Raw genomic sequence first — 19,951 nt, 5'->3', positions numbered from 1 at the left:
TGTGCCCCACTGGGTCGGCTTCACAGAGAATCAGTAGGCTGCGAGGGCCCCGGGGAGAACCCTCACGCGAGGGCTGGGGAGACAGGCCACAAGCGTTCATTTGCCAGTGTTTTTAAAGACTTTTTCTGCCATAGTAACAAATTTCCCATCATAACCCAACACAGACAGACAAGTTAACAGGTGTGCACCTGAAACAGGTTTCACAAGACAATACTGATCTCGCCATGACTGACACCATCGTTTTGTCTATCTTTTTTAAAAGATTTTATTTATTTATTTGACACAGAGAGAGAGATCACAAGTAGGCAGAAAGGCAGACAGAGGCGGGACGGGAACAGGCTCCCTACTGAGCAGAGAGCCTGATGCGGGGCTCGATCCCAAAACCCTGGGATCATGACCTGAGCCAAAGGCAGAGGCTTTAACCCACTGAGCCACCCAGGCGCCCCTTGTCTATCTTTTTAAAATGCTTATTGGGACATACTAAGATGGTTTCAGAACTCACTATGGGTCAGAGCCTGTCATTTGAAAGGCATTAGTTTATTTGCTGTTGTTATTTCTTTTTATTTTTTTAATTAACATATAATGTATTATTTGTTTCAGGAGTACAGATCTGTGATTCATCAGTCTTATACAACATGCAGCCCTCACCACAACACATACCCTCCCCAGTGTCCATCACCCAAGTACCCCATCCCCGCAAACCCTTCTCCCCTCCAGCAACCCTCAGTTTGTTTGTTTCCTGAGAATAAGAGTCTCTCGTGGTTTGTCTCCCTCTCTGGTTTCGTCTTGTTTCATTTTTTCCTCTTTCCCTATGATCCTCTGCCTCGTTTCCCAAATTCCTCATATCAGGGAGATCATATGATAATTGTCTTTCTCTGATTGACTTATTTTGCTTAGCATAATACCCTCTAGTTCCATCCACATCATTGTAAATGGCAAGATTTCTCTTTTTTGATGGCTGCATAATATTCCATGGCACACGCATATGTGTGTGTGTGTGTGTGTGTGTGTGTGTGTGTGTGTGTGTATACTGCATCTTCTTTATCTATTCATTTGTTGATGGACATCTAGGTTCTTTCCATAGTTTGGCTATTGTGGACATTGCTGCTGTAAACATTGGGGTGCACATGCCCCTTTGGATCACTACATTTGTATCTTTGAGGTAAATACCCAGTAGTGCAATTGCTGGGTCATAGGGAAGCTCTATTTTCAACTTTATGAGGAACCTCCATGCTGTTTTCCAGAGTGGCTGCACGAGCTTGCGTTCCCCTCGACAGTGCAGGGGGGCTCCCTGAAAGGGTTAGTTTAAAGCAGTGTGCCCTGCTGCACCAGCCACTGGGGCAGAGCTGGGCCCAGAACAGGGGTCTGTTGATGTCAGGGCCAGACTTGGCACCAGCGCTCTCCCATCCTGCCCCCTCACCACCTGCCTCGCCTCTTAACAGAAATCTTCCTCAGTGACACTCTGACCACATCCTCCCTGACTCTGAAATCTTCTGGATTTCACGGAGGGACAGTGACACCCCCCTCCCCCCCCTTCCCCCACCCCACGAGCCTGGCCTTTCCCTGCCCGTCCATCTGCTTACCCACCCTCCCTGGTTCGACTCCCATTTGGAGCTGCTTGTTCCCGATTCTAGAGCTTTCCACCCTCTACCCTCTGCATGGATCCAAATACCCCTGATCCTTCGAGTCTCAGCTCAAAGCCCACTGCTCCTGGAAGCCTGTCTTAGATGTTCTGCAGCCCCGGATCTCTCTTTTTTTCTGCACTTGGAATGTAACCACTCCTGTGCTTCTTGGAATGTCTCAGAACGTTAGGTTTCTCACTGTGCAGGTTAGTTGTATTCCCCCAACTTTGCCCTAAACTCACAGGCCGGAGCAGGTCGTGTTTCTCCTGTACCTGCCCAGGCCTTCACAAGCATCCCACGTCAGGAGCTGAAAACAGGCTTAGTGGCGGATAAGGGCCGTCAAGGTCATCGTTACACATCTCAAGGGTTCTGTGTCATTGTCCTGGCCACGGCTGCATACCCTCACTCCAGACCCCGTAGTCCAGGCCCCACCCAGGTCCCCTGAGACCCCTGGGCTCCCAAGGTCACCCAGAGCCAGCCATCTGGCCAGCCAGCAGGCCTCTCAAGCAGTTCCAAGCGGCAGCAGGCCCTGCAGACAGGCGTCCTGGGCCGAGTGGCCAATGTCAGCCAGCAGACAGGAGGGTGAGAACATCAGGCTTGAAGTTCCTGCGTGCACGTCCTCCTTGCCAGGGCACTCTCTAATGGGAGCAAGAACGGAAGGGAGAGGTGGTGGCAGACAGCAGAGGACTCAGTTCCACCTGGCAGGGACTCTGCATCCTTCCGCAGAGCTGGCCTGGCCAGACCCTCAGCGGCTCTCCCAGGCTTTGCCTCCCACCCTGGGACCCTGACGGGTGGGGCGGCTGCCTCCTTTCCCCCAGCAAGAGCCTTCCCCTGCTGCTCAAGCACCCCCTTCTTGTAGCCCGCTCCCCAGTGGGTCTCAGGGTGGGGAGTACCCCACCAGGAATGTCACTGCAGCTTGGGGAGGCTGGGCAAACCTCAGAAGGCCTCAGGAGCTCAGTCTTCCTATTCATAAAATGGGTTCCCACCACCCCTGCCTCTTTCAGGGCACTGATGGTCCCTTGCATGCCGGGGACTCTCAGGGGAGGGCAGGAGTGGAAGGCTTGTGCAAAGACAGGTGACCAGGAGGTAGGAATTGTTAACTGCCTCCCCCGCTCCCTGCTCTGGCCTCGTGCCCTTTGCTATCTCCAGCCCAGCCTATTCACTAGAAGGTTGTCGGAGGAAGCAGCAGACCTTACCAAGAGAAATTAAAGTGGGGGGAAGGGGGTGGAATGAAGCTTGACCGCCCCCCTTCAGCCGTAGCATGAAAATGCAGGACCTTTATGCCTTGTGGCTTGGGGCTCAGGGAGTAGGCCACTCTGGAAGGTTAAAGGCACCCGATAAGTGAGTCCAGGCATGCCGATTCCTAGGGGTCAGTGTCTCCCTGAAAATACGACTGTGGCCAGATGGGCCCTGTTCAGATGTTCAGTGCATGGGGAACGGGGTCTTTCTGGGGGTGGGGGGGGGACGTGCTCAGCAGAGAGTAGTGCTTGTTTTGTGTCTGTGAAAGCCCAAAACTCTACAAACGGGGTTGGAGTAGCCCCTGCTGGGTACTATGCTGCCAGCATCAAGGTGAGGTCCAAGTTTAAACAAGCCTTCGTCAATTGGGTAGCGACTGAGGTGGGGTCAGTTCCAGATGTGAAAGACAGATAACAAAGACAATTTATATGGCATTTTCTGGGCCAGGGCACTATGCTAAGCCCTTTTATGCATACTGTACATTTCATCTTCCCTGAATCTTAAGGTACTGTTATTATCCCCATTCTACAGATAGAGAAACAGAGGCTCAAGATGGCCAACCAGTTAGCACGTAGCAGAGGGTTGAACTGGGCTCTGTCTGCTTCTGGAACCTGTCATTTTTCCTAAAAGCAGGGCCAGGAGATGAACTGTTTATATCCCGAGATTGTGGGGGAGGGGCGGGGGAGGCCTCAGGAGTCCCTGTTGAGATGAGGGAGGGGTATGGTGCTGTGCTGGAGGAACTCCACACCGCTCTCCCCAACCAGGCCAGACCCATGGATCAGGGGCTGGCCAGCTGTCCCAGTCTGCTGGCATGGCCCGGTCACTGTACCTGGGGTCTTAGTCATCCTCAGTACCAGCTGAGAAGACTGATGGAACCGAGTCAGGATACAGCCTGGAAGCCTTTGCAATTACATTAGCTTCTGGCGGCACTGGAGGGAGACGGGCCTTCCCCTCCCCTTCTGCTTCCTGTGGCTCCCCGGCATATAGTGATTCAGCAGCAGGTTGGGAGGGAGCTAGACTGGGACGTGCCTGGGTAGAATCCCCGGCAGGGTGGGGGCAATCAGCACGAGCTGGGGGCAAGAATTGGAGCGGGGCGGGGGGATGCCGGGGAATGGTGGAGTGTGGGAAGGGATCTTGAGTTGCTAGGGTGCTGAACCCCAGCAGAGGGGCCTGCAGTCCTGCCTAGGCCTGCAGCTGGAGGTGGGCACCCCCTGCCTTCCCTCACCATGCCTGATATGTGAGGGATCAGGGAGTGCCTAGCATACTCATTGGCTGAAAATACAAAACGCCTTTGCTCAAAAGTGCCCAACCAGAACTCTGCAAGAGGTTTCCTATTAGGGCCATGCCTGCTTGGGCTGGAGGCCAGGTACCCTGTGAGGGATTCCTGTACTGGCCTCTCCCACCAGTCAGTCACAGCCCAGCCACCCCTACTGCCAGGGAGCCTCCCCTCCATTGACCCAGGTGCTTCTCAGGCCCCCACAGACCTGCTGTTCCCCTCCCTTCCTTGCACCCATAACTCTAGGGTGGCCGTGTTTGAGGATTTGAGCACTGGAGGAAGGCCTGGGTTCTCGGTGCCCAATCCCAGCCTCACCCCTGCTCATCGTATGACCTTGAACAAGTTGTCAGCTTCTCTAAGCTTTGCCACCTCATCACCTCCTAAAGTGGGGTCCAGGTGGGAGGGGCTTATACTTTGGTTAAAGGAAGGGCTGGCTGGCCAGGGGATCTGTCTGGAAGATCCTCTGGCACTGCAAGCACATCATTCTTACTAAGCAGAAAAGTTTCTTAGCGGTGGCTTGGGTCCTGATGGGGACAATGGTATAGTGCTGCCCGGTACCACTCCTGCCTGTAGGGAAGGGCTGGAGTTCTCAGCCAACACTTGTCAGAGATGCAGACAGTGTGGTTGGGGGTGGGAGGGCTAGGGGAGCTCCACATCTGAATTTGTAACCAGCTCCCCAGATGAGCTTGTTGAATAACCAAGCTGACTATGGCTGACCTGGGCACGTCACAGAGGAGGCACTCGGCACCTGGGAATTATGTCCCTCTCCCCCTTCCAGTCCTCAGTGTGCCCCCCTGTCACCTGATAATGACCTGCCTGTCTCCCTTCTTGGTGCTGTTGACAAGCTGAAAGCGAATCCTGGGGAGCCAGCAGCTGCACAAACGAGAGAGGAGGAAGGTGGCTATGGCACTGTGAGGAAGCCGTCCCCGCCAGGACCTTGGGCAGCCCGTGGATGGTTAGCGGGCCCTTGTGGTCCCAGGCCCCTGAGGGCTTCTCCTGCAGGAACGGCAGGAACACAGCTCCTTTCCCAGGCCTCCCTCACTCTGCAAAAAAGCCTGAGAATCAGTTCCTCCCCAGGAGTGGCAAGTCGGCTGGGCAGGACATAGCCACCACCTAACACTCTCCTCTCCACGGAGAATTCTCCCCACAGCTGAGCTCCAGGCACTCCAGGAGAGTCTGTCCTGCTCTTCCCTTCCGTCCTAGGGACACGAGCTTGCCTGCCCTGCCAGGTCAGGCTTGGGGGACAGATGGGAACTCCCCGCCTTCCTAACTCCTTTCGAACGCAGCAGATTTGCCAGGTCTGCCTCCAGCCCATGGACCCTGCCGTTTCGTTCTTGCAGGCGGGTGTGTACACCACTGCTCTTTCCCGAGTTGGATGGTCTTGGGCAGTGGCTCACCCTCTGTTTCTTCATCTGTAAAATGGGAGTGATAGGACCTTCCTCTTAGTGTGGATGTGAGGTCTGAAAGAAGCATGGAGTACTAGGGCAGTTCTCAAACTAAGATGGGCAGGTAGGGGAAAGGTATCAAAAATGCGGTTCCTGGGCCTCAGCCCCTTTCTGAATCACTGGGGGTCTGAACCCAAACTTTAGAAAACTCAGGAGCCTAGGAGAGGCGGAAGCCCTCACCCTGGGCTGTGCAAGCAAATCGCTTTGGTGCTTAACTCCCCAAAAGCTCAGGCTACCCCCCAGACCTCCAGAATCAGGGAGTCTGCATGAGTTTAACGGCCTTTCTTATGAACCTGCTGTTCCTTCCCCCACGAAATCACTTCTTTCCGGCTGGCAGACCTAGCTGGCCAGTTCGCTTACACCAAAGTCCGGCAATTGGCATTTTCTTTGATCCCCCCAGGGAAAATAAAGGCATTTCCTCTAGTCTCCAGATAGATCTCCAGCCAGCCTCTCCTGAGCACTCAAGGAACCTTAAGCATTTCAGAGGCCTGTGACGCTCCCGGAATGATTCGCCAATGGCAGCGGTGGTGGGCGGGGCCAAAGGCAGGAACAAGGGCGGGGTTTGGGAAGTAGCCTGATCCGGAGCCTGGGTTAATTCCTTGCTGGTGGGCCGAGCAGGCCCCAGCCGGGCTTAGTCCAGGGCAGCTTAAAGGAGGCTTGGAGGTGTTGAATTATTGCCATTGACGAGATTTGAACCCAGTTCTCCCTCAGAAGCTCAAGCTCCATTCTTACTATTCCTAGCCTCACAGTTACCCTCGAATTGTGCTGTGCCCTCCCTCACGGCTCGCTGAACCTCCAGTTTCCCAGGCCGAGCCTTTAAGGTGAAAGCCACATCTGTTCAATATTCAGCCTGCAGTCGGTATATCTCCACACCTACACCAGGCCCAGGGGAAGTAATAGGAGGAGTCAAGCCACAGTGTGACCTCAGAGAGCCTTGGGTCCAGGGCAGGGGCAGACTTTCATCAAAGGGTCACACAAATCTAATTATGCAGAGTAGAGGAGGAGATGGGGAGGATGTTGGGGAAGACACGCTGAGGAGGTGACATTTCAGTCGTGACCGGAAGTCTGAGTGGGCAGGAGCAAGCGGTGCAAAGAATTGGGAGGGGAAGCGCTGCAGGGGAGGGGCGCGGGCGCCCCGGGCCTCAGTTTCCCTATTTACAAAGTGTGAGAACCTGCCCCGCCCTCCCCCACCCGCTGAGGACCCCCCGCCCCCTCCCCCCGCCAGATCCTCTTGTCTGGCCGGCCGGGGGCGGGGCGGGGTCAGGGGTGCGGGCGGGGCGGGGCCCGCGGCTCGCGCCGGGGGTTGGGCTGGCGGGGGGACCCGCGGGCAGGCGCGGCGCGCAGTGCGTGCGGCTGCGGAGCGCGCGGCTCGCGGGCCGCTTGGGATCACATGAGCGGTGGTGCCGGGGACCGACTGCAGCCGGCCGGTGGGCTCCCCGCAGCCGCAGCCCCGCAGCCCTGCGCCCTACCAGGCCCTAACCATGTCTATCTGTTGTTGCTTCTTTTTCAGGGATTATGGCAGTTCCAAGAGGAAATCAGGTAAGGGAGCCTCCGGGCGTTTTTCCTTCCAACCTCCCCTCCCGCTTGGGGCTCGCGCCTCTCGGATCCTGCAGAGGACTTAAGGGGGGCTTGTCTTTGCCGGCCGCCCAGTGTTCCCTTCAGGTGGCCCCCTCTCCAGCCCATGGCCCCTAAGCTCTCTGGTACTCTCACCTTCCCCTTCTCCCACGGAGCCCCTCAGGCTCTCCCCGTGGGAATGCGGGTGGGTGCATGGGAGGATGTGGGGGTATCTTATGAAGGGCCCCCCCGCAACCCTGGTAGCCGGCTCCTGCCCCCACCCCCCGCGGGCTGCTGTGCCTATTACTGGGCACTGCTGTGACTTCTTGGGTCCTTCCGGCGGTGCGGCGGTGATGACGGGGTTAACAGAGACGCAGGGTTTTCCCGTGCGAAGGTGAGATCCTGGACCGAAAAGGGGGTCCTACTTGAGTGGCTGTGAGTTTTTAACGCCTGCAACGCAAACCTTCTCCTTTTCCCCCCACCTCTAAGCGCTTTCTCATTGCTGCGGAGGTGGGGGCTGTACGGTAATCCCAGCAGAGGCCGGGATGGGGGGCGGGTACCCTGGCATTGGCCTGACAGGTGCCGGGGTCCACCCGGAGTTTGCGAAGGGGATGCGGACAGGGAGAGAGGCGGGGCGAGTCCTCCGACGCTGTGTGCTGGGGTCAGAGAAGGATTCTCTCGGGGTGGGGGAGGCGGGGTTCTGCACTGCCTGGGTGACGCATAGGTCATTGGGGAAGGGTGGTCCTGTGTGTCTGGCGGCTGGGCCGGGAGGGCGGGGGTGGGGGCGGCAGGGGGGAGGTGGCAGACTGAGCGATCTGTGTTGACATATGTGTTGCCCATATTTATGGGGGTGGTGAGTTAGGGGACCAGCAGCCATCTGAGGGTTCTGGCACTCGGGGATGTGGGAGTATGTATTAACACGTGGCTCCAGCTATCAGTCCCCTGGGAAGATATCCGTTCAAGTGCCTTGACCTGCAGATCCACAGAGGTGTGTGCGCCCATATATGAGGGATAGAATGTGAGTTGGGATACATGGAGTTGTATGTCATGTGTGTTTCTGAGTATGGCTTGGTATGTTTTGTGTGTGCAAGTGCTTGCTGATATGTTTCTTGAGACCAGGAAAGTTGTACCCTGGTTTCTGTACGGGTTGTGGGGGGGTTGCATGTGTGTAGGTGGGGCTGTGTGTGGACATGTGTGGGTCTTCCTGGTTGTATGCCGTGAGCGTATGTTAATTCCTTAGGGCGCTCGGGTGTTGACTGTGTGTGCCACTGTGTTGGGATGTATCTGGTTAGAGTCTGTGTTCATGTGAGTTTGTGTCCCTGTTTGGGAGGTGTCTAGTGTGGAAAGAGATGAGTGTGCATGTGCCTCTGAGCTGGGCGGGGTGGGGGAGTCTCAGGTCTGCCCACCCACTGGTGCAGAAGGATACTTCCTGCGTGAACAGAAGGGAGAGGCTGCATTAGGAACCTGAGGAATTGTATGTTGCATATGGGCCCGCTGTCACTTGCAGTCAGAGCTGGGGGGGGGCAGGGAGAACTGGGAAGGAGGGGCACGCTTGGGATTGTGTTCTGTCACAGCACCTCCCACCCTCACCCAAGAGCCTTGCCTGAGCCTCAGAGGTCTAGTGTACTAGCTGTGCCTGGGCTCAGATTCTGCTGTGCGTGACCTTAGACAAGTTTCTAAACTCTGCCTCAGTTTCCTCATTTTCTACATATTATCTACCTCACATGTAGCAGTTTAAAGGACTTCATGTAGGGTAGCCCCTAGGACATAATAACTCAAGTATAAGTTGGAAATCATCAGTATTTTCTGAAGCCCTGGGACCTTGGGTGAGTCCCTTCTCTACTCTGGGCCTCAGTTTCCCCTCTAGAAAGTCAAGGGACCAGATAACCTCTCAGGTCCCCTTACCGTCCATCTCCCCCCACCCCCATCTCCGAGGCTCAGGTTCTGTGCTGCTTCCTAAATAAGGCAGGGCTCCACCCAGGCTGCTTTACCCAGGGAGGGCCTCCCCTGGTTTCTCTGCCTTCCACTCTCAGGCCAGGAAAAGGATGGAGAGAGAAATTTAATTTACATTGGCTTATGATGATGGCCACTTAGTGTCATCGTTAAAAGTGCAAGTTCTGGAACCAGACAGCAGGAATGTCAAGCCTTGCTATTCCTCCTCTGGGACCTTGGGCAGATTTCTTACCCTCTCTGTGCCTGTTCGCTCCTCTGTAAATTGGGGACAGTATCCATACCCACCTTGTAGTGGTTAATTTTATGTGTCAGTGGTGGGCCATAATATTTAGATATTTGGTGAAGCATTATTCTGGATGTTTCTGTCAAGGTAGTTTTTGGATGAGATGGACATCTGCTGGACTTGGAGTCAAACAAATTACCTTCCATAACTCTGAAAAACAATCTGAGGGTTTTGAAGGGGCGGGGAGTGGGAGGTTGGGGGAACCAGGTGGTGGGTACTAGAGAGGGCACGGATTGCATGGAGCACTGGGTGTGGTGCAAAAACAATGAATACTGTTACACTGAAAAGAAATTAAAAAAAAAAAATTATCTTCCATAACATGGGTTGGCCTCTGATCAGTTGAAGACCTTAATAGAACAAAGGCTGACCTCCCCCCAAAAGAATGAATCAAGCTACCAGACTGCCTTTGAACTTGAACTACACCGGAGTCTGCAGCCTTACATCCTATCCTACCCCATCAGATTTGGGCTCACCAAGCCCTCATAATCACGTGTGCCAGTTCCTTAAAATAAGTCTCTTTCTCTATATATACACATTCTGTTCTGTTTCTCTGGAGAACACTGACTAATACACACCTCATGTGGTTATCATGAAGATTGTACAAACTAATCTCTGTGAACATGTTTAGAACACTGCCTGTAGCCTAGAAAGCTCTCCCAAAGTGCCAGCCCCTGTTATTTATTGAGCATCCCCTAGAGGCTGGCAACTTCATGTATGTTTTATTTGCTGTCCAGAGGCTCATTGCATATGAGTGATGGGATTCCCATTTTACTGATGAGACACTGAGGCTCTGAGAGGTTGGCTGCCCCCAGTCCGTGGCAAAGTAAGGATCTGAGTCCATATTCAGGGTTCCATGTTCAGCCTGCTCCGTAATGAAGTTCACGGGGCTTCCCAGAATCACTCAGAGAACATGGGTGCTGTTCCCTCGTCATCACTTTTCACATATTAGTCCCCAAAGCCCCAGGTCTCCTCCTCCGAGGTGTCTCTTCTTGAGCATAGATCTAAGACTTGAAGCCAGGCCGGGGGAAGGTGGAGTCGATAGCAAGAAAGTTCTCAGGCAGCTTACAGCCTCTTGGAAGTGGCAGGACCAGTGACCTTGAAACTGGAAGGCAGTATAGCCTCAGACTTCTCCGCTCGCTCCTTCCCTGCACTGAACCAGCTCCTCCCCACATCTTCCCCATCCCACCCACCATCCATGCCCTTGCCCCGGCCCAGCTTCGAGAAGGGGCCCTTGACACCTTCCTTTCTCTCCCCTGCCAACCCGACCTCCACCATCATACCATGTTGGAAGCTCCCTTCTCTTCAGGAAGACCTCAGCTTTCTTCTGATCTGTCTGCTCCCACCCCTGCCCCTCCACATTGTTCTCCACACCACAGCTAGAGTGAGCTCTTCAAAGCAAGTATAAAATCATGTGCTTTTCTGCTTAAATTGCCCCATCCTATGCAGAATAAGCTCTTTAATCCGGCTCACAAGCCCTGTGTGCTTTAGCCCCTTGCCCGCTGTCCCGCCCCAGGCTCTACCCTTTTCTGCCTACCCAGCCCCACATTCCTGCCCCACCCTCTGCACTGTCCTGCCTCTCACCTTCCGTTCCTTAAACACAACAAGCTTGTTCTCTCCACACAGCCTTGCACTTGCTGTTCTGCCGCCCAGAATGCCGTTCCCTGATGTGTCACACAGCTGCCCCTTCTTAACATTTTTGGCTTAATTGTGACCTCAGAGAAGCCCTGATTCTCCAGTGTTTAGCTGCCCCCTCCTATCACCATGTGCATTACTGACCACATTCTATCTTTTGGGTGTTCTTGGCTGTGATCTGTGTCCCAACACCTTGAGAGGGAAGACCTTGCTGCCAGGCCTGCACTAGTGGCAGGGTCGTCCCCCCCCCCACCCCATGCTGGTTGAATGCACAAGCTCACACGTGCATGAATGAGTGGTGGGTCAGGACAGAAGGCTCTCTGCAGCCTCAAATCAGGGGACATTATCTGGGAAGAGCAATTTTGCTGGTTGGGGGCAGAGAACAGGCAACTTCGGTGATCAAGGGACAGCACTTGGGCAAAGGTGGGACAGCAGGATGGAGCATGGCTTATTTGGAGACCAGAGATTTCCGCTGACCTTACCGAATGCCAGCAGCTGTAGGCCAGGTGCTGTGTTGGGTGTTGTGGTTACAGAGATGGGTCTTTCTGTCCTCGAGGAGTTTGCAGTCCACTATGGCGATGAACTGTGTATATATAGGAATGTCCTGTTAGAGAGAAGCAAGGAAGTGACATGGGTACCTGAGGGGTAGTAGTCATGGCAAAAGCCTAGACAATGCAAAGGCCCTGGGGTGGGAGAATGCTCAAGGCATGGCAGGGAGGTTTGTGGCTGGGGTGGAGAATAGTGGAGGGCAAGGTGGTAGGAGGTGAGAGCAGAGAGGTAGGGTTTTTGAAGAGCCACTAAGGGATTCTGAGGAGATGGGGGGCATGATCTAACTTAGATCTCAGAAGGATTCTTCTGACTGGTGAGTGGAGATGGACCAGGAAAGGAGATAAATGAGAGGTCATGAGAATTCCAGCAGCAGTGGAGACTGAGCTGCCATCAGTGTGGCCTGGACTTGGATGATCGGGTCCAAGCCACGAGCGGTTCCTGTGGGTGCTGGGGAGCGGCGGTCAGCCCCACTTGCCAGTCATGTGACCTTGGGCCGACCCCCTCCCACTGGTTCTGCTGTACTGGTCAGGGAGCAGCTAGAGAAGCAGACCCAGGGGGAGCCACTCATCAAGAAGTTTCTTGCAAGGAATTGGCTTACAAATCAGAGATCCAAGGGCAGGCCAGCACCACAGTCTACAGGTGAGATCTCCTCCTCTGGAAAGCCTCAGCTCTGCCCCCAAGGCCCTTCAGCTGACTGAGCACCCCCGGCCAAGTAGCTAAGATGATCTCACTCAAACAAATCATGGACTTCGTCACATCTGCAAAATACCTTCCACAGCAGCACATGAGGCACGAGTGGTGGGGTCCCTGGGCTAACTGGGAACTGGAGCCTGGCCAGGCTGACCCGTAAAACTGGCCATCACTCCCTTAAAATGACGTCTGAGCTGCTGCCTACTGCCAAGCGCGGAGGGTCCCTGGAGGTGATGCAGCGAGGGGGCTTCGGGCCCCGTGGTGGGGAGGTCCTGTTGCCAGTCGTGGTGCTTGGCTTCCTCCACGAGCTGAGAGGGGGCTGGAGCAGGCTCTCCCCTGAGCAGAGGGTGCTCTTCAGACCTGACGGAGACCCTCTCACTTCTGGAAGCTGCCTCTCTCCTTGTTCCGGCTGTGGAGTTCCGAGTTTCGCCGCCAGGGGGGGGCAGCGGCCACGGAACCTGCGGTTTCCTCTTGGCCCCGGGTTGCAGTCCCGCAGGAGGGCCTGATGCTCCAGACCCTCCAGCGGTCCGTGAGGAGATGCGTCTTGTCTGAACGCAAATGAGGTTGCTCAAGAGTGTGGCAAGTTTGTTCTTTCCGGCAAGTGTTGATGTTCTCCTGAAATCCTGTTTACTTTATACTTTTCCTTGGAAAATTAGTGAGTTCAGCCCGATTTCCTTTTTAGTGATCGTAAAATCTGCATTACTGGACGGGGTTAATACGATCCGGGTTCCTCTGCCAGGCACAGAAGCATGATGCTTGAAGACAGGAGTTCAGGTTTCTGCATCAGACGGACAGGGTTGGAACCCCAGCTCTGCCATGTGTTTGCTCTGTGACTGACCAGTTGCCTAACCGCAGACCCCCTTATGCCTTTACCCCCTTATGGAAAATGGGGGTAAAAATAGTGTCGGTCTCATTAAACACAAGGATCAAAGTAGTAGAGTCCTGGCACACAGCGAGCTCCCAATGATGGCAGCTGCCACTGTTACTGGTTTAAGTATTGATCGATTCTGAAAGGAGGGGAGAAGTGGGTCTTCCCTCTTGTCCGTGAGTTGAAAGACCTACTTGAAGCATTTATTTTCCAGGCACGAGGCCTGACCTCAGAGAAGATGGAAGCTAGACCCAACCACTGTGGAGTCGTTGATAGAGTTAAGAACCCGGATTCTGGAGCCAGAGTACTTAGTTTAGTGTCCCAACCCTGCCAGTGGTGAGGTTTTAGGCGAGTTCTTAACTTCCCTGTGCCTCAGTTTCCTTGTCTGTGCAGTGGGAACGATGATTCATCAGGTTGTTTGAGGCTTGAATACGAGTGACTTCCTGTGAAGTGTTAACTCCAAGACAGTGCCTGGCATAGTAAATGCTTGCTGACGTCTGACGCCGAAACCTGAACTCCTATCTTCATTTTTATTATGAATAGGAGGCAGTCCCATGGGTATCTAGCTCTCTAACAGGAGAGACCCCTGGCTTTGCTATTTGCCCTCCTCCAAGAAGCAGGTCCTGTCAACCAGACAGGAAAAGGTAGAGTGTGCACCATCTCATAATTGCTAGTAAACCTTGCAGCAACCTGGACAGGTGGTCTTGTCCCCATTTTATAGACCAGAAAGTAGGTTAAGGAACTTTGCCTCAGGTCACCTGGCCAGGTAGACCCAGGATTCGAATCTGGCCCTTCTGATCCAAACCTCTTCCACTGAAGTCTTCCATCCTGAGCCAAGGCCTAGGGGATCCACAGGTGACCAGGACTTGGGTTCTGAAGGCCTCTAGGAGGAGGGTCCATAGACTGGGATGGGGGCTGCCCCAAGAGAATTACACTGAGACATCTAGAGGGAACTTACTGGTCATAAGGAATTCTTAATTGGGGAAAAGTTTTCTTTACAGGATGAATTTGGTTTTTAATGAAGTGGCTTTGCTTAAAGCCCATAAATACTGGTCACTATAGGGATGCCTGGGTGGCTCAGTTGGTTAAGCAGCTGCCTTCGGCTCAGGTCATGATCCCAGCGTCCTGGGATTGAGTCCCACATCGGGCTCCTTGCTCTGTGGGGAGCCTGCTTCTCCCTCTGCCTCTGCCTGTGCTTGCTCTCTCTCTCTCTCTGACAAATAAATAAATAAAATCTTAAAAAAAAAAAATACTGGTCACTATAAAGATTATCTACCCTCCTCCTGTAGAGGTAGGCCCTAAGAGGGGGCTCTGTCTGTCCAAGGTGGAAGTGGGTGGAACTGGTCCCCCACTGGTCACATTGCCACCAGGCCTTGGAGCTAGGCGGAAGTGTGAGTAGGGCCATTACAATGCAGAGAAAGTAGGTCTGTAAGGCCTCTGGGACTGTCCTCCCCCAAGATAAATGCCCAATCCAGCCACAGGAGGAGGGGGACAAAGACACAGCGGACAGCAGCCGCCTTCACTCCCCATCCAGAGGGCAGCTCTCCTAGAGGCTTTCATTTCTCTTAAGTGATTGCTGTCACTGCCCCCACAGAGCTCACGGTTCAACTGAGAAAGCAGGATGTTGTCAGGGACTCATTAACGACTGCAAGACAGGCTAGGTTGCAATCCATAAGCTGTGGGAGTCAACCAGAGGGGGACAGGGCTAGGAAGATGGGGGAGGCTGGGGATGTGCAAGGGTTAGGCAGCTGCCCCTGGTGGGAGGGCCAGGCATGAGCAAGGACTCAGAGGCTGGAATCAGGGTGAGGAATTTGAGGTAAGGAGAGGTGTCCAGGCCGGTGGAAGTGGAGAAAGGGTTAGGAGAGGGGATGACAGGAGATGAGTCTGGAAAGGAAGCTCTGGAGACAAGATGAGCAAAGACTTTTCATAGCAATTTCCAAGGCTTTCTTCTCTGCCCGAGCCACCCATCGTCAGTGAGAGAGGCCCAGGCTGCTTGGAGAACTCGGCCAAGACATTCCTGGCACCCTCCAATAGCCCGTTCCAAAAGTGAACGTGTCTCATGAAGCCATCGCCTTCTGGCACATCTCACGGGGGATGGTGTTTTTATACAATTCTTATTTTCATGGCTCTGGGTCCTCAGCCTGATGTCACCCCCGGAGTTCAAAGCCAACTAATTGGAAATGAAAGGAGACTGATTGATCTGGCAGTGCCACGAGCAGCCCATGTGGCAGTGATGGGATGGAGAAAGTGAACACACTGCTCACGTGTGTGTCTGTGCCTCCCCTCCCACACCCGGAGGCAGCATGGCCCTACTACCCTACTGTCCTGGACACAGAGCTCAGGTCGGCAGGCACAGGCAGGGCTCCTGGCCTCCCTGCCCCACCCCCAGCTAGCCTGGCTGCCCTCGGCCCTGCTTTCTTTGCCTTACTCTGCCCCTCGCTGCTGTCTCCCATCTTCCTCTACTAGGAAAGTACTAGAAAGATGGCCCTGAATTAAACAGCAAGGAAAAGGCTAGAGGTGCTCTGGAGTCCCCAGGCCCTGCCCAGACCTGCTGAATCACCCTCTCTGCGGTGGGGCCCAGGAATTCGCAGGGTTAATGGACTCTCCAGGGATTGGGCGATCAAGCCAGGGTCAGGTATGAGATGGGTCATACTTGTGGTTGATGGCAGTGTTCGGGGTAGACAGGCAGTGAGGCTGCCTGAGGACTGACGGGGCTGTCCCTGAAGGGGCACTCAGCTGTCTCCCAAGTTAGGGAGACAGTGGGCCACCAAGGGGAAGTAGGACCTGTTGGGGGCCAGAGAGCACTGGCCCAGTGGTCTGGGCTTGGAGAACAGCCCAGGGGCCTGCCCAAGCACTGGTCTCCCTCCTGGCCTCATCAGGAGGCAGTGATGAGACTCCCGTCTGCCTTTTCTTTCCACAAGGTTGTCTACTTGGGGGTAGGAAACACCCACGTTGTGGTCCAGCAAAGAAATGTTTCCCACCGCAGCCCTCGGCCAGAAAATAATGTGTTCCTCACTTCGGCTCTTTGGTTTATAGGCATGTGACAGAAGACACAGCATTTCCAGTAATGGTGAAGCCAGTGGAAAAACAAAGATGTGGGGGACATGTGCATTACTTATTGTGTTAGCACCTTTTTCTGATCTACGGTTACTTTGTTTAGAAACAGAAATGTGGCGTGTGTGACTTAGTTGGCTCGTGGCCTTTTTATAATTGGTCAGTTCTGAAATGTGAAGGCAAAGAAACATTTTCCAGTGTTGCAGTAAGAATTAGACATTTGGAGGGGAAAAAGAAAAATAAAAGAAAAAGTTTTTTTCCCGGACTCTTTCTGCTTTGCCCCCTGGATCTTGTCATGGCCGCACGTGACCCAGGCAGCTGGGATGAAGATGTATTTGTTAAGGGTAGAACTGGAGTCTTGTACCGAGGAAAGTGGGCCATGTCCAGGTCCCTTCACGTCCCTGTGCTCAGAAGGAGGAGCCGTCACCTCTGGGCGAGACTTCCCCCGACGCTGCTTCTGGCTAACGGGTGCAGTGTTGGAGGAAACCCCACAGGGATGTGAGGGCTGCTTCTCCCCTCGTGTTGGAAGAGGGTCAGGGTTGGGTGCCGAAGTGTCCCAGGCAGGAGGGTGAGGTCCTTATAAAGCTGTGATGACCGACTGGGGACGAGAGGCCAAATGAAGACTGTCTTTGTACGTTGGCAGTGGCCCCCCCCCCCCCCCCCCGGGGAAACCGAGCAAACATGCAACTGTAACACCCTGGATGGGACAAGTTCTTCCCGTGTGTCAGCTCGCTGCCCTGCACCGTCCCTCCCCGGGGCCTCCGTGTTGCCAGGAGCCCTCCACCGCTTCTCACTCGCATTTGATCGCGTGGTGGTACGGAAGGGCCCTTCTCTCAGCTTCATGGATGAACTTGGTTGCTCTCCCTGCTCTAAGAGCACAGCTCAGTCGTCACTCGTGGCAGCTCTCCCCACTGGGGAAGCCACAGGAAGCCGGTTTCTGAAGGGATGCTGGGCCTGGACCACCCCCCGCAACCCCAGCTGGGAGGAGCTGGTTTCTGCCAGGCCCGTATTTGACCTCACTGGCTCTGCCGTGGCGGCATTGTCGAGTTCTCCAGCGACCATCTATGCACCTGCTCAGCCAGGCCCTGCTGTGGAAGTCGTGGGGTACCAAGATGGGTAGGATGAGGTCCCTGTCCTCAGAACAGTTAGGATACAACATCCCAAGTGCTGTGGTGGAGGTGGGACCGAGTGCAAGGGAGTCCGCCTGGGGGTGCCAAGCAAGGCTTTCCAGCCCCATTCACTGAGGTTTTTAAATGAGGCAGGCTGGAGGAGAGGGAGAGCGGCCGTGTAGAGGACATCTGGACACCGTCTCAGTATTCGTGGTGCCACGTCTTCCGTGTCCCTGCAGTTCCTGCTGGGTGGCGCTGTTTCAGAGACGCTGTTGCAGATGGCCTCTCATTCACTAAAGTCACTGAAGCTTAAAAAGCTCTAATTATAAAGTTAATCCATGTGCCTGGGCTGGAGAGAACTTGAACGGGCCACCTCTGACCCTCTCCTTATCATCAGGAGGACTCTGGTTCCAGCTGTCTCCAGGGGGACACATGTCCTTGCCTGTGAAAGGAACATACATGGGGCTCCTGGGTGGCTCAGTCGTTAAGCATCTGCCTTCGGCTCAGGTCATGATCCCAGGGTCCTGGGATCCAGCCCCACGTCAGGCTCCCTGCTCAACGGGAAGCCTGCTTCTCCCTCTCCCACTCTCCATGCTTGTGCTCTGTCTCTCACTCAAATAAATAAGTAAAATCTTTAAAAAAAGAAGAAGAAGAAGGAAAGGGGAGAGGCATATAATTCCAGCGCCATGATCATCCTAGCCAGGCGCCCAGCACCTAGAGGTGCTCATTAAATATCTGACCAATAGATCCCCATTGGGGAAGGACCCTCCAGCCAGGGGGGTCTCCCCAGTGGTTGATGATTGGCCATGATTGACAGGACAGAGGAAAAAGCAGCCCTTTCATATTGCAGGTGAAGACCGGGGGCACCCATTTCCCCACAGTTGTGTAATGAGCCAGGACGGGCCCCTCTGGGCACCATTCTCTTTCCTGGCCTCTCCTGGGGACAGAAGCCCGGCATTAGCTGAAGATCCTGAGCTCTGGTGCCGAAGGGTTAATTCTGTGCTCCCCAGAGAGCTCACACACTCCTGACCCTCCGCTGTCCTCCAGGCCCTCCCAGCTGGGTCTGCTGGGAATAGCTCAGTCACGTGTGAGCCAGATGTGGGGATTTCCCAAGCAGTGATGTGTGTGCAGGCACACAGACACACACAGACACGCACACGCAAACACACACTCACACTGCTCTGTTGACGTGGCATCTGAGGGCTCGGGATTGGTCCAGACCCACGCAGAGCAGGAGAGGGATGGGGGTGAGGAGAGGCCCAGGGCTTACTGGCACACACCACGGGGGCTGCTCTCAGCCCTGCTGAGCCCTGCTCCCAGCAGACAGGATAGATAAGCCCCTTGTTCTTGCTCAGACTCCCATTTCCTGCAACATCCATCTTGCCATAGACCATATTGGTTATGGACAAATTTTTTAAAATAATCTCTTTGAAGGGCTTTACAGCAAATGCTGGGCCAGAGCTTTCCAGGGATGTTCTGCCAGGCCTGGAGGGCCTTTCCGTGAGCCTCTCTGCCCAGCACAAGCGAGGCTCAGGGTCTGAGCCTGAGAAGGCTTGTTTGTGGCTCAAGGGACATAACCTGGACTAGAGAATATGCAGGGCCCTGGGTGCCAAGAGGACCCCTGGCCTGAGAAGGCTTGTTTGTGGCTCAAGGGACATAACCTGGACTAGAGAATACACAGGGCCCTGGGTGCCAAGAGGACCCCAGGGTAGTGGGGTAATCCGGGCCTTGATTTCCCCACAAAGCCCTTGGGACTGAGTGTAATGAGTATATACCCTCCCATCAGCCACTAGAGATTTACTGGGTACCCCCTACTCTGTTCAGGGTGTACTGTGAGGATGCTGACAGGTTTAAGAGTCTGAAGGAACTTCAGATCTGATTGGAGAGACACAATAGATTTTGATTAAGCACCTACTATGTGCCAGATCCTTGCTAGGACTATAGCAGTAGCCAGACATTGTGGAGCCAGCTGACACAGTCGGTGAACCATACAGAGATCCTACCCAGGGCAAGCTGAAGGAGGCTGACAGAACTTGGAAAATGGGTCAGCCTCAATCTCAGCTCAGGAATGAATGCTGCCTCTAGCCCCTGCCCCCTCAGCCCCACCCGTGTCCCATTCCGATGATGGCAGTGTCCAGCCAGATGTCAGCTGAAGCATTGTGAGTCCTGCCCCAGAGGAGGGTCTCATTACAGATGTGAGGCCATTGGGACTCCTCCCTGCCTCTTCACCCCCTGCAGACCCCCGCCTGAGGTGTGGCCTGCTGTGTCTGGCCTCCGCCTGCCCTCCAGTTGGGTCTGGGCAGCGTTGGGAAGGGACGGTGCGCTTGAAGGGCCAGGCAAGTGGATGAGGGGGCCCCACTGCCTCCCTCCCAAACCCCTGTGACTCCTGACACAGGCAGGAGCACCTGGGTAAGTATTTGTGTCCCTGTGCCCCAAGCTTGGGGACAGATGGTGGAGAGTCAGTTGGTCATCACCAGGGGTGCCCTGCTGTGTGCATAGTAGATGCTCATTAAATTATTGGCGATTGATTCATTGAGAATAGGATCTCAAGAGTTGTGTCTGGAGAAGACAAGACATTGCACGTTCTATAGCCCTGGGATGGGAATGTGGGTCCTCGGTCCACTGGCTGTTAATTTCCATCACTCACTCAATCATGGCTCTAGTGGAGACTGAGCCAGGG

General features: G+C 54.5%; 1 protein-coding gene across 7 annotated transcripts in view; it reads left to right on the top strand.

The window, feature by feature from the left end:
* The window catches only part of SH3PXD2A (SH3 and PX domains 2A), a 236,766-nt gene that overhangs the window by 145,429 nt on the left and 71,386 nt on the right, over positions 1–19,951 (top strand). For 6 of the 7 annotated variants that reach the window (XM_047701410.1, XM_047701411.1, XM_047701408.1 and 3 more), the window contains one exon: positions 7,090–7,118. In XM_047701410.1, the coding sequence (XP_047557366.1) occupies positions 7,090–7,118 (29 nt within the window). Of the gene's footprint in view, positions 1–6,953; positions 7,119–19,951 lie in introns of those variants that run through there. The other variant, XM_047701416.1, reaches the window with a different exon arrangement.

Source organism: Lutra lutra, chromosome 14 (assembly GCF_902655055.1).
Source record: "Lutra lutra chromosome 14, mLutLut1.2, whole genome shotgun sequence".
Taxonomy (NCBI): domain Eukaryota; kingdom Metazoa; phylum Chordata; class Mammalia; order Carnivora; family Mustelidae; genus Lutra; species Lutra lutra.
Note: the sequence above shows the minus strand (reverse complement) of the source record. Positions and strands in the feature narration are given on the sequence as shown.